Consider the following 14,612-nt stretch of genomic DNA (forward strand, 5'->3'; position numbering starts at 1 on the left):
GAGTCCATTTAGCCGAGCAGCTCACAGGAAGGACAGGAAGAGGAGAGGAGTTGTCTGGTTGTTGTTCCCTTCCAGAGATGGAGTCCATTTAGCCGAGCAGCTCACAGGAAGGACAGGAAGAGGAGAGGAGTTGTCTGGTTGTTGTTCTTCACCTCCCTCATTGTACCTTTCTTTTCACACACGTCTGTTCCGTTTAAATTCAGTCAATTCATAGTCATTAGTTTATAAAGTCTCGGGATAGCATTCATTATTAGTGTTACATAGATTTCTGAATTGACAGAATTGAAACTCAAACACTGAAGAATTCACAGATGCTCTTTTTTAAATGTTTACACGCACACACACCTCTTTCAATAGTTGTATTTTTTTTAAACATTGTTTACACGTACCGGTCATGTTCTTTCCTGTACTTGAATACTTATTAAATGATGTTTTCATAGTCAGTTGTTTATTAATATCTCATTTAGACTTAATCTGCTCATTTCGTCCCTACACCTTCGCAGATCTAAGACAAGATGAAAGTAAAAACACATTCTCTTCCTAATTCATTCTTTTCCCACCTGTATTTTGTCAGGCCAGTGAACATGGTGTTAAACTGTACTATTTGTATGGACCCTAGGTTACCCTTTCCCTTAGTTATCATACTAACTGTATGTCCTATAACCTTAATTAGTGCTCCTGCTCACCTGATGTACCATGCCAGGTGTGTATAATACTGACGTTAATGAGAGAGGGAAGGGTTAAGGTGTGGTCCTGCTCACCTGATGTACCATGCCAGGTGTGTATAATACTGACGTTAATGAGAGAGGGAAGGGTTAAGGTGTGGTCCTGCTCACCTGATGTACCATGCCAGGTGTGTATAATACTGACGTTAATGAGAGAAGGAAGGGGTTAAGGTGTGGTCCTGCTCACCTGATGTACCATGCCAGGTGTGTATAATACTGACGTTAATGAGAGAGGGAAGGGTTAAGGTGTGGTCCTGCTCACCTGATGTACCATGCCAGGTGTGTATAATACTGACGTTAATGAGAGAGGGAAGGGTTAAGGTGTGGTCCTGCTCACCTGATGTACCATGCCAGGTGTGTATAATACTGATGTTAATGAGAGAGGGAAGGGGTTAAGGTGTGGTCCTGCTCACCTGATGTACCATGCCAGGTGTGTATAATACTGACGTTAATGAGAGAGGGAAGGGGTTAAGGTGTGGTCCTGCTCACCTGATGTACCATGCCAGGTGTGTATAATACTGACGTTAATGAGAGAGGGAAGGGGTTAAGGTGTGGTCCTGCTCACCTGATGTACCATGCCAGGTGTGTATAATACTGACGTTAATGAGAGAGGGAAGGGGTTAAGGTGTGGTCCTGCTCACCTGATGTACCATGCCAGGTGTGTATAATACTGACGTTAATGAGAGAGGGAAGGGGTTAAGGTGTGGTCCTGCTCACCTGATGTACCATGCCAGGTGTGTATAATACTGACGTTAATGAGAGAGGGAAGGGGTTAAGGTGTGGTCCTGCTCACCTGATGTACCATGCCAGGTGTGTATAATACTGACGTTAATGAGAGAGGGAAGGGGTTTTAAGGTGTGGTCCTGCTCACCTGATGTACCATGCCAGGTGTGTATAATACTGACGTTAATGAGAGAGGGAAGGGTTAAGGTGTGGTCCTGCTCACCTGATGTACCATGCCAGGTGTGTATAATACTGACGTTAATGAGAGAGGGAAGGGGTTAAGGTGTGGTCCTGCTCACCTGATGTACCATGCCAGGTGTGTATAATACTGACGTTAATGAGAGAGGGAAGGGGTTAAGGTGTGGTCCTGCTCACCTGATGTACCATGCCAGGTGTGTATAATACTGACGTTAATGAGAGAGGGAAGGGGTTAAGGTGTGGTCCTGCTCACCTGATGTACCATGCCAGGTGTGTATAATACTGACGTTAATGAGAGAGGGAAGGGGTTAAGGTGTGGTCCTGCTCACCTGATGTACCATGCCAGGTGTGTATAATACTGACGTTAATGAGAGAGGGAAGGGGTTAAGGTGTGGTCCTGCTCACCTGATGTACCATGCCAGGTGTGTATAATACTGACGTTAATGAGAGAGGGAAGGGGTTTTAAGGTGTGGTCCTGCTCACCTGATGTACCATGCCAGGTGTGTATAATACTGACGTTAATGAGAGAGGGAAGGGTTAAGGTGTGGTCCTGCTCACCTGATGTACCATGCCAGGTGTGTATAATACTGACGTTAATGAGAGAGGGAAGGGGTTAAGGTGTGGTCCTGCTCACCTGATGTACCATGCCAGGTGTGTATAATACTGACGTTAATGAGAGAGGGAAGGGGTTAAGGTGTGGTCCTGCTCACCTGATGTACCATGCCAGGTGTGTATAATACTGACGTTAATGAGAGAGGGAAGGGGTTTTAAGGTGTGGTCCTGCTCACCTGATGTACCATGCCAGGTGTGTATAATACTGACGTTAATGAGAGAGGGAAGGGGTTTTAAGGTGTGGTCTTTACTCCCAAATGTCACTTAAATATAGCTTCCAAATGAAGAGAGACAATGATGCATAAAGTCATCTGGGGAAAAAATTATATTTTATGGACAACGGTGGATGGTTCTTAAAATAACCTTAGTGTTATTGGGCTCTTCAAAGAGCTGTTTCCCTCCACGGCAAACTGCCATGGAACTTCACCTGCTGGCGATGAGAAGTAGGTGGTCAGCTTCTCCCTCACCTGGAGTGCCAGTCTGGGGGCGTTGTTGGCACCTGCCCTGGTGACATCAGGTAGGTGACCATTTGGCGTGCCCATCTCCATCCGGAGCGGCTCCTGGAATGACCTCCGCAGGTAGTTGTGGAGAACACGTGGCCTTCACGCAGGCATCGACATTTGAGGGGCTGAGACCAAGCACTCTCCGATACATTCTCCACCGGGCTGCCAGAATCCCAAAGGCGCATTCAACAACTAACCTTGCCCTGGACAGTCGTTTGTTAAAGATCCTTACAGGCTTTGGCAATGGCAGCTGGCGTCCAGCGTAGGGCCTCATGAGGTTGGGTCTTAAAGGGAAGGCCTCGTCGTCGACGACGACGTGAGGAACAGGTCCCAGGTCTTCAGCCCCAGGGAGTGATGCAGGTGGTGGAATCTCCAGGGTGCCATCCTGAAGTGCCTGGCCAAAGGCAGAGTCCCGGAGGGTCCCGCCATCACTTCCCATAAGCACCAACATCGACAACACGGAAACAGTAGAGGGCATCTACTACAGCCAAGAGTACAACTTAATATGTACCCTTGTACACATTGTACAATTTACAATGTGACCCAGTTCAACGGGTCTGAACAGAACTGGGGGACGTCAGACATGAAGATGTCTAAACACAACTGGAATATCATTAGTTTGTGATTCATTGTTAATGGATTTTCAATCAGGAACACAGAGGAACAACCTGACAACATAACAATGTGTGGGTGGGTGGAGATCTAATATTGTTTTGTGACAAACACTAAAGCATGATATTCTAATAAATCTACACCCTATTCCCTACGTAGAACACTACTTTAGACCTGGTCAGAAGCACCGTAGTGCACTACGTAGGGAATAGGGAACCATTTGGAACAGAGACAGTAATTCCCCTGAATATCTTTCTCTTCCTCATCTGGTTTCTTTAACAGCCCTTCACTCCTCCCCTCTTCCTCTTCCTCCCTTTTCATTCTATTCTATCAGCCACACCACTAGCTCACCTCCACACAATCCATTTACAAGTTAAAGACTCACCTTGGAATAAATAACAAAGGAAAACTATTACTAGATGAAGTTTAGTGTTGGATTTTTTATTTCCCATCACCATAAATCATATTTAATCACTGAACAGTAGCAGACCTAACTTCATCTGTTCCTGACTCTGGATAGTGGATTAAAAAGACCATCAATCTCCAATGATATTAAAGTACTATTCTGAACATTACTGATATACTGGACCCTACTACAGTTTAACCAGCTCAGCTATAGACTACACCAGCATGACTAGTATCTATGTGGACCCTACTACAGTTTAACCAGCTCAGCTATAGACTACACCAGCATGACTAGTATCTATGTGGACCCTACTACAGTTTAACCAGCTCAGCTATAGACTACACCAGCATGACTAGTATCTATGTGGACCCTACTACAGTTTAACCAGCTCAGCTATAGACGACACCAGCATGACTAGTATCTATGTGGACCCTACTACAGTTTAACCAGCTCAGCTATAGACTACACCAGCATGACTAGTATCTATGTGGACCCTACTACAGTTTAACCAGCTCAGCTATAGACTACACCAGCATGACTAGTATCTATGTGGACCCTACTACAGTTTAACCAGCTCAGCTATAGACTACACCAGCATGACTAGTATCTATGTGGACCTTACTACAGTTTAACCAGCTCAGCTATAGACTACACCAGCATGACTAGTATCTATGTGGACCCTACTACAGTTTAACCAGCTCAGCTATAGACTACACCAGCATGACTAGTATCTATGTGGACCCTACTACAGTTTAACCAGCTCAGCTATAGACTACACCAGCATGACTAGTATCTATGTGGACCCTACTACAGTTTAACCAGCTCAGCTATAGACTACACCAGCATGACTAGTATCTATGTGGACCCTACTACAGTTTAACCAGCTCAGCTATAGACTACACCAGCATGACTAGTATCTATGTGGACCCTACTACAGTTTAACCAGCTCAGCTATAGACTACACCAGCATGACTAGTATCTATGTGGACCCTACTACAGTTTAACCAGCTCAGCTATAGACTACACCAGCATGACTAGTATCTATGTGGACCCTACTACAGTTTAACCAGCTCAGCAGTACCATAGATATAAATCCCAAAACTATTATAGAGCATAAACCCAGGATAGAGGGGCTGAGTGAATGTGGTCTGGACTCTGTGGAGGAGGGTCATTGTGTCAGAGACACTGTAGAAGGACAGAGTACCTGCCTTGTGATCCAGGTACACTCCTACTCTGGAGGACTGAGGGCCTGATACTTTAGTCTCAACATTATTGTGTATGAAATAATAACCATCACTACAGCACTGTAAACTCCAGGACTTGTTATTTAATCCAAATATATTATCTCTCCCTGTTCTGCTGATGTCTTTATATGAGACTGCTGTATCAACATTACAACCACTCCACTCCACCTCCCAGTAACAGCGTCCAGACAGACCCTCTCTACACAGAACCTGCCACTGGTTGGTGAATCTGTCTGGATGGTCAGGATATGGTTGGACTTGGCCTGTAAAGGTCACCTTTCTGTTCCCTTTAGACAGAGAGAGGTGTCTGTTTGCTGTGTTTGGGTCCAGTGTGAGCTGACAGGAATCTGGGAGAAGAGCAGAGACCAATGAGGGGAGTCAGAACAATAAGTTAAGTCAGATACTGTATCTACCCTGTCTTTGATTAGAGCACAGCAGAGATCAAATCAGAGAAATATGAGGAGTCAGATAGATACCCAGTCTTTGATTAGATCTACTATTGCTATATATTTCTAGAGGGATTGTTAGGAGTGGCAGTAAAAAGAGACTGTTAGTTACTTCACAATAAAGAGACTCACATTGTAACAACTGTTCTCTGGTCTTGGGCTCTGGAGGCAGAACAACCTCCACTATATTCACTACAGACACACAAACACATTGACAGAGAGAGGGAATGTTATCATCATACCATATTCCACATGTATATGACTAGTAGGGAACTTTCAATGGTCTAAAGTTGATGTTCTGATTGTTTTCAACACACCTGTAGTGGAGATCTTGGTCCATTCTCCTTTAAGGAAGTCTTCTAGTTTCTCTCTCAGTTCAGACACAGTCTTACTCACATCTCCAAAGTACTGAAGAGGACGGACAACGATGCTGGGTAAGTCTGAAGATACACTGATACTGGAGAGAGACTGATAACTCTGGAGAGAGAGAGAGACAGAGAGAGACAGAGACACAGAGAGAGAGAGAGAGAGACAGAGACAGACAGACAGAGAGAGAGACAGAGGAACAGAGAGAGAGAGACAGAGGAACAGAGAGAGAGACAGAGGAACAGAGAGAGAGACACCGAGAGAGGGGGACACAGAGACAGAGAGACACAGAGAGAGGGACACAGAGAGAGAGGGGGACAGAGAGAGAGAGAGAGAGGGGGACAGAGAGAGAGAGAGAGAGAGGGGGACAGAGAGAGAGAGAGAGAGGGGGACAGAGAGAGAGAGGGGGGGACAGAGAGAGAGAGAGAGGGGGACAGAGAGAGAGAGAGGGGGACAGAGAGAGAGAGAGGGGGACAGAGAGAGAGAGAGAGGGGGACAGAGAGAGAGAGGGGGGGACAGAGAGAGAGAGAGAGGGGGACAGAGAGAGAGAGAGGGGGACAGAGAGAGAGAGAGGGGGACAGAGAGAGAGAGAGAGGGGGACAGAGAGAGAGAGAGGGGGACAGAGAGAGAGAGAGAGGGGGACAGAGAGAGAGAGAGGGGGACAGAGAGAGAGAGAGGGGGACAGAGAGAGAGAGAGAGGGGGACAGAGAGAGAGAGGGGGGGACAGAGAGAGAGAGAGAGGGGGACAGAGAGAGAGAGGGGGGGACAGAGAGAGAGAGAGGGACAGAGAGAGAGAGAGGGACAGAGAGAGAGAGAGGGACAGAGAGAGAGAGGGACAGAGAGAGAGAGAGGGACAGAGAGAGAGAGAGGGGGACAGAGAGAGAGAGAGAGAGAGGGACAGAGAGAGAGAGAGAGGGGGACAGAGAGAGAGAGAGAGAGGGGGGGACAGAGAGAGAGAGAGAGAGAGAGGGGGACAGAGAGAGAGAGAGAGGGGGACAGAGAGAGAGAGAGAGAGAGAGAGAGAGAGGGACGGAGAGAGAGACAGAGAGAGAGAGGGACAGAGAGAGAGAGAGGGACAGAGAGAGAGAGAGGGACAGAGAGAGAGAGAGAGAGGGACAGACAGAGAGAGAGAGAGAGAGAGAGAGGGAGAGAGAGAGAGAGGGACAGACAGAGAGAGAGAGAGAGAGAGAGAGGGGACAGAGAGAGGGAGAGAGAGAGAGAGAGGGAGAGAGAGAGAGGGAGAGAGAGAGAGAGAGAGAGGGACAGACAGAGAGAGAGAGGGAGAGAGAGGGACAGAGAGAGAGAGGGACAGAGAGAGAGAGGGGGACAGAGAGAGAGAGAGAGACAGAGAGAGAGACAGAGAGAGAGAGAGAGAGAGAGAGAGGGACAGAGAGAGAGAGGGGGGACAGAGAGAGAGAGAGAGGGACAGAGAGAGAGAAGGACAGAGAGAGAGAGGGACAGAGAGAGAGAAGGACAGAGAGAGAGAAGGACAGAGAGAGAGAAGGACAGAGAGAGAGAGAAGGACAGAGAGAGAGAAGGACAGAGAGAGAGGGACAGAGAGAGAGAGGGACAGAGAGAGAGAGGGACAGAGAGAGAGAGGGACAGAGAGAGAGAGAGAGAAAGAGAGAGGACAACATAATGATTGAGATGAATAGTTTCACATGAAGTTCATTTCATATCACATGTAACAAGACAGTTTAGTTACCTGGAGGAAATGGATGTGATCCTCTGTGTGTGAGAGCTGCTCCAGCTCAGTGCTTCTCTTCCTCAGCTCAGCTATCTCCTGCTTCAGTTGCTCCAGGACTCCTTCAGCTTCACTCACTTGATCCTTCTCTTGGGCTCTGATCAGCTCCTTCACCTCAGAGCTCCTTCTCTCAATGGAGCGGATCAGCTCAGTAAAGATCTGATCACTGTCCTCCACTGCTGCCTGTGCAGAGCGCTGTTAAGAGAGAGACAGAGAGAGAGAGAGAGAGAGAGAGGAAGGAGAGAGAGAGAGAGAGAGGAAGGAGAGAGAGAGAGACAGAGAGACAGAGAGACAGAGACAGACAGAGAGAGAGAGAGGGACAGAGAGAGAGAGAGGGACAGAGAGAGAGAGAGGGACAGAGAGAGAGAGAGGGACAGAGAGATAGCAGTTAGTTAATAGTATCTCTACTTGCAAATTCATCTTCTGCACATCTATCATTCCAGTGTTTAATTGCTAAATTGTAATTATTTCGCCACCACGGCCTATTTATTAATTTACCTCCTTTATCTTACCTCATTTACACAACTGTATATAGACTTTTCTATTGTGTTATTGACTGTACGTTTGTTTATTCCATGTGTAACTCTGTGTTGTTGTTTGTGTCACACTGCTTTGCTTTATCTTGGCCAGGTCGCAGTTGTAAATGAGAACTTGTTCTCAACTGGCCTACCTGGTTAAATAAAGGACTTGTTCTCAACTAGCCTACCTGGTTAAATAAAGGACTTGTTCTCAACTGGCCCACCTGGTTAAATAAAGGTTTCATTAAAAAGTCTGGCAATAACTTAACTTTTCATTATTTAGACAGACTCCTCTAAATAATAAATATAATTAAATAACAAAAAACAGTTAAATGCTAAGTACTATACATAGGTTTATTTAAAAAATAACAATAGAACCTATTTAGTACTATAATGGTATTTACTAACATAATATTATTACTATAATAGTTTCTAAAGGGGTTCTAGGCTACCCTACCCTAGAATTAGGGTTCAGGATAAAACAGGTTATACGTAGGGTTAGAGTTTCTGTACAGCACTTTGTGACATCTGCTGATGTAAAAAGGTCTTCATAAATACATTAGATTGATTGTTAGGTTCAGGGTATTTAAAGAGATAAACTGTATGGGTTTATATCTCTCTTGCTCCTCCCTGTGGTCTTCTGTGGGAACTACATACCTCATTCACCACACTTGATAGGCTCATAATCTGAGGTAGCAACTGTGTCAGAGCTACAAATCAATGATCTCCACCTATCCATTAGGTTTACAACTCAGTGAACCTGCGCAGCATTCTCTCTATTTGATGTCTACGAACCAACAGATTTCAACGATTATCATATTACCCAGCAGCCATTTAGAAACAAATAAAATAAGGTTAGTTAATAATCAGTTACCTGAGGTAAACCTACAAGGTTAACGCGGGCTGGAAGATAATTACTTTAAAACCACAGCAAACAGCTGGGACATATAGTAATATTATATATATAATATTATATCACTGGGCTCCTCTGTGCTAACAAACCCTGTGTACCACCCCTCCCCTGTTTAACCTTGAATTTCGTTCAGAAAAACACTTCCACATTTAGCAAAACGAACCAACTCTTTACGGATCTGTTCGGTGGTAATAAACGGAGGCAGATTAGACACCACTACTCTTGTCGAAATCAGCACCAACACAACCCCTCACATAAATCATACTGGTAACTAGCCTGGCAACAAGACTCACCTTTTACATTACCACAACCACCGCCTTGTTCATTCTGGATACAGAGTGTATATGTTCCTCTCCCACCTGTTCACCGACCAGGATCAATAATTCCTCCACACCATTCTCCACAACGCACCTGAAGAGACAGCGTTTCTTCTCCACTCGGTTGAGGACATCAAACTACCCTACTCCCTCCTCAACTCTAACCGATAAACAGCGGAAACCGATAAACAAACCCTCCCACCATGACAAAATACATTTGGAAAATAGGCAAAAGAATAGCTGCACTCTTTACGAACGACAAAACCTCACGTTACCAACTTCTTCTTCTTCTATGGTATAATGGCGGTCCTCAAACCAACGTTAAAGGAGCATGGCGCCTCCTACTGTGCTGGAGTGTGTTCAATCACGGTTTACACCATTTCTAAATCCTCCTACCTAACTCAGTACTTCTGAGAAAATAAAAAAGATCCCTACTAACTTCTAATAGACCCTCCCCCATCCCCCAAATCCCTTCCAACCCCCCATCCAACCTCAATGACCCTACACTTCAATCTTTCCCTCTCTTCAACATCCTTACAACACTATAACAACACATGCTCCACCGTTTCATTGACAATACCCTCCAGACACAAACCATTCACATGCCGCCAACCAGATGGAAGGACCAGTTCAATGTACAATGTCCTAAACACAATCGAGGAAACACCACCTCTTCCTTCCTAATCTGACCTTTGAACCTTGGTCCACCGACCTTTCTTTGGAGGGCATATAAATGCCGTCCCTTGTGCTCAGAGTCCCATCTCTTCTGCCACACATCTATCAAAATGGCTCTGATCTCACATTTGTCCTCCCCTCTACCCAGTGGAACATTAATATATATTATATTTTGTTTTAAAGTTATTTTAGCTAACTAGTCTACAATTTCATTCCATTCCACACCTGAATGTGCTGTGACCCGGCATAATCTCACTACTAGACCCATTCTCTCAATTCTCCATAATAACATTAATACCTCCAATAGTAGGTCACTCCTAATAGATTTACCAGATGATAAACTATTCAATACAGACAGAGAATCTGAGGATACTATAATTCTAACAGGTTGTTCGTCCTCCACCCACTGGAGGACAACTATTATCACCAACAGTTCAACTGAGTACACTGACAGTTCATCTGTTAGTCTTCTACATATCTGCACATCACATTCAGGAAGGTAAACACCTGCTCCTGTGGGCCCACTATCTGGGCCCTTGGATCCATCTGTGAAAAGAGGTAAAAAAAGCATAACAACTTCTACCAATGTAATTGTCAACCAGTTTCCTGTTATCACTGACTTCTGACCCAATCTTTTCCTTTTGTCTACCAAGGTTAGATCAACAACAGGATCTGGGAGTAACCATGGAGGAACATCCCCTATCACCACAGAAAGGGCCAACCTCCAACTCCCTGAAACTACTCTCATCAGCAAGCTTTCCAACTGTCCAACCAAAACCACTGCCTTGTCTACTAGTATATTCCCAACAGTCATCTAGAACAGTAGCAGTGGGATGCTCAACCTCACAGCCTTTCAACCCAATAAGCTAATGACAATTTATTACGTCGTATATCCAAAGGCATCTCACCTGCCTCAACTGGACTATAATATAAATACATGATATTATGGGATACAAAACGGGAAAAGGGGAAATTATGATAATACTAAAAAACATCCTTCTAACTAACCCTACACTCATTAAAACCCACTACCCCATTCCACTACTTTGACCCTATCTGCTCCTGCACCAGGCCAACTAACCCTACACTCATTAAAACCCACTACCCCCATTCCACTACTTTGACCCTATCTGCTCCTGCACCAAGCCAACTAACCCTACACTCATTAAAACCCACTACCCCCATTCCACTACTTTGACCCTATCTGCTCCTGCACCAGGCCAACTAACCCTACACTCATTAAAACCCACTACCCCCATTCCACTACTTTGACCCTATCTGCTCCTGCACCAGGCCAACTAACCCTACACTCATTAAAACCCACTACCCCCATTCCACTACTTTGACCCTATCTGCTCCTGCACCAGGCCAACTAACCCTACACTCATTAAAAACCCACTACCCCATTCCACTACTTTGACCCTATCTGCTCCTGCACCAGGCCAACTAACCCTACAATCATTAAAACCCACTACCCCATTCCACTACTTTGACCCTATCTGCTCCTGCACCAGGCAAACTAACCCTACACTCATTAAAACCCACTACCCCATTCCACTACTTTGACCCTATCTGCTCCTGCACCAGGCCAACTAACCCTACAATCATTAAAACCCACTACCCCCATTCCACTACTTTGACCCTATCTGCTCCTGCACCAGGCCAACTAACCCTACACTCATTAAAACCCACTACCCCATTCCACTACTTTGACCCTATCTGCTCCTGCACCAGGCCAACTAACCCTACACTCATTAAAACCCACTACCCCATTCCACTACTTTGACCCTATCTGCTCCTGCACCAGGCCAACTAACCCTACACTCATTAAAACCCACTACCCCATTCCACTACTTTGACCCTATCTGCTCCTGCACCAGGCCAACTAACCCTACACTCATTAAAAACCCACTACCCCATTCCACTACTTTGACCCTATCTGCTCCTGCACCAGGCCAACTAACCCTACACTCATTAAAACCCACTACCCCCATTCCACTACTTTGACCCTATCTGCTCCTGCACCAGGCCAACTAACCCTACACTCATTAAAACCCACTACCCCCATTCCACTACTTTGACCCTATCTGCTCCTGCACCAGGCCAACTAACCCTACACTCATTAAAACCCACTACCCCCATTCCACTACTTTGACCCTATCTGCTCCTGCACCAGGCCAACTAACCCTCCACTCATTAAAACCCACTACCCCATTCCACTACTTTGACCCTATCTGCTCCTGCACCAGGCCAACGGCCTGGGAGGACGGGACACCACCACTCAACACACCCTGGAACTCTTCTGAAGTCAAATCTAGTATGACCAAATACTTCTCTGCAGCTGCCACCAAAACATATTTTTTTTCAGTGATTTACATTCCATTTCTGCGGTACAGTTGATAACCATTTGCTATGAACACTAAGAAGCCAACCTTACTGAAGCATATATCACTCGTTGGCCTATCCCTCTGTGCTGTCACAGATCTACTACTCACAGGGATCCTCTCAGGACCCCTCAGCCTTGACCCATCCTCCTCTACTTTCTTCACTGCCTCAGCAGTGACAACCTGTTCCCAACAGTGGGGTCAGTGGGATTGGATAGGGGCCCCTCTACCTCTCTCTCTCTCTCTCTCTCTGACTGGAGGAGACAGGTGAAATGGTGTGTCTCCTCTGGTCAACAATACTCACCTTGAGAGACTCCACAGCCTGTTGGAGCTCCTTCAGCTCCTTCTCTCTCTCCTGGAATCTCTGCTGGACCTTCTGCTGACTCATCCCCAGCTGCCTCTGTGGAGAATCACTCTTCAATGAGCTATCAAGCTTTATTAGTCCAGTAGATCAATAGTATAGTAATGTGACATAGGGCCCATAGAGAGGAAGGTCTAAAAAATGGATGGTCCATTTACTAAATGATATTTATTTGTTGCTATGTGAATGATTATAGTTTTTATGGTAGGACTACATGTATCAACAGGTTGAGACTGAACTTTGGACTCATAAAAGGCCATTCAGAATGATAATAGTGTTTGACATTATAAAATGGTGATACATCTGGAGAATCTGGGTTGACATATCAATATACTCAAGGTTTGTGTTCATATTTGTTCTGCTGAGGATCTATTTCATTTGAATGATCTCATATTCAAACAGCCTTAGTTCCTACTGTATCTTTAATTCTTTGTTTATCAGACAGTCACCAACAAGTTGTTCTGGTCTTACCTGTTTCTCAGTCCTCTCTGCTGCAGCTGACACTGTATCATGGCCTTTATGTTCGTCCATTGTACACAGATAACAGATACACTGCTGATCGGTACGACAGTAAACCTCCAGCAGTTTGTCATGATGAGAGCAGATCTTCTCCTGTAGTTGTGCGGTGGCTTTGACCATCTTGTGCCTCTTCAAAGCAGGAAATTCGTAGTGAGATTGGAGGTGAGTCTCACAGTAAGAGGCCAGACACACCAGACAGGACATGAGGGCTTTCTGCTTTCTGGTCCCAGTGCAGAAATCACACGCCACATCTCTAGGTCCAGCATAGCACAGAGCAGGAGGGGGAGCAGCCTGGAGTCCTGTCTTCTTCAGTTTCTCCACCAGCTCAGCCAACATGTTATTTTTACTCAGCGTAGGCCTTGGAGTGAAGGTCTGTCTGCACTGAGGACAGCTATAGACCCCTTTCAGAACATCCTGATCCCAGCAGCCCTCAATACAGCTCCTACAGTAACTGTGTCCACAGGGGATGGCGACTGGTTCCTTCAGTAGATCCAGACAGACAGAACAACAGAACTGGTCCTGGTCCAGCAGAACTCCCTGTTGAGCCATTTGGACGGTTGTTCACTCTCACACAGACAGACGAGACAGAGACTCAGATCAGTTTCGTTTCCTCAGAAGAGAGTTTGTGGGAGGGGGAGGGATTTCCTGGTTCTGCCAGAGGGGTGGGGTTAGAGGGGGGGAGGGGTTAGAGGGAGGGAGGAAGAGAGAGAGGAACTGCATGCAACAGCAAGAGGGAGACAAATAGTCTTGTTCCTTGGTTAGAGCCCTTAACATGGAATAAATGAAATAATGAATCTTAAAATGTGAGTTATTAGAATATAAAGGGTAACCGTTTCTATGAAGTACATATTAGAATTATTTTAATGACCTTTATAATGCCTTATAATACACTTATGTGTTCTAATAAGCAATAAGGCCTGAGGAGGTGTGGTATATGTAAGGATTGCGGACCTGGTGGCAGTGAAGTCAGACGCAGGAGAGCAGAGATAGGTAATAGCCGGAGCAGTTTAATACAAAACGAACCTACATGGGTACAAAACCCAATGCGCACCAGTAACAGAGTACAAGCACTTACAAACAAACAATTCCACACAAGGACATGGGGGGAACAGAGGGTTAAATACACAACAATTCATGATGGAAATGGAAACCAGATGTGTAAGAAAACAAGACAAAATGAAAAAGTGGATCGACGATGGCTAGAAGACCGGTGACGCCGACCGCCGAACAAGGAGAGGAAATGACTTCGGTGGAAGTGGTGACAGTATATGGCTAATATACAGTACCACGGCTAAGTGCTGTTTTTAGGCACGACGCAAAGCGGATTGAGAATTATGTAACACTTT

General features: G+C 45.5%; 1 protein-coding gene across 1 annotated transcript; it reads right to left on the minus strand.

Moving 5' to 3' along the window:
- Positions 1 to 3,798: 3,798 nt before the first annotated feature.
- On the minus strand, positions 3,799 to 13,894 carry LOC145876176 (tripartite motif-containing protein 16). Its single transcript, XM_082971973.1, has 6 exons — positions 13,219 to 13,894; positions 12,691 to 12,786; positions 7,541 to 7,774; positions 5,787 to 5,946; positions 5,602 to 5,661; positions 3,799 to 5,370 (listed from the first exon to the last, which is right to left on the minus strand). Exons 1-6 carry the CDS (start codon positions 13,813 to 13,815, stop codon positions 4,835 to 4,837), a joined length of 1,683 nt encoding a protein of 560 aa, XP_082828099.1. The 5' UTR covers positions 13,816 to 13,894; the 3' UTR covers positions 3,799 to 4,834.
- Positions 13,895 to 14,612: the final 718 nt, after the last annotated feature.

This window comes from Salmo salar, unplaced genomic scaffold, assembly GCF_965601325.2.
Source record: "Salmo salar unplaced genomic scaffold, fSalSal1 ptg000468l, whole genome shotgun sequence".
NCBI classification, from domain to species: domain Eukaryota; kingdom Metazoa; phylum Chordata; class Actinopteri; order Salmoniformes; family Salmonidae; genus Salmo; species Salmo salar.

Excerpts from the sequence above, each read along its gene's own strand:
- LOC145876176 (XM_082971973.1), bottom strand. The coding sequence starts at position 13,815 with ATGGCTCAACAGGGAGTTCTGCTGGACCAGGACCAGTTCTGTTGTTCT. Across the intron at positions 5,947-7,540 it reads ATCACATCCATTTCCTCCAG|AGTTATCAGTCTCTCTCCAG; the intron begins GTAACTAAACTG and ends CTCTCTCTCCAG. Across the intron at positions 5,662-5,786 it reads GACCAAGATCTCCACTACAG|TGAATATAGTGGAGGTTGTT; the intron begins GTGTGTTGAAAA and ends GTGTGTCTGTAG.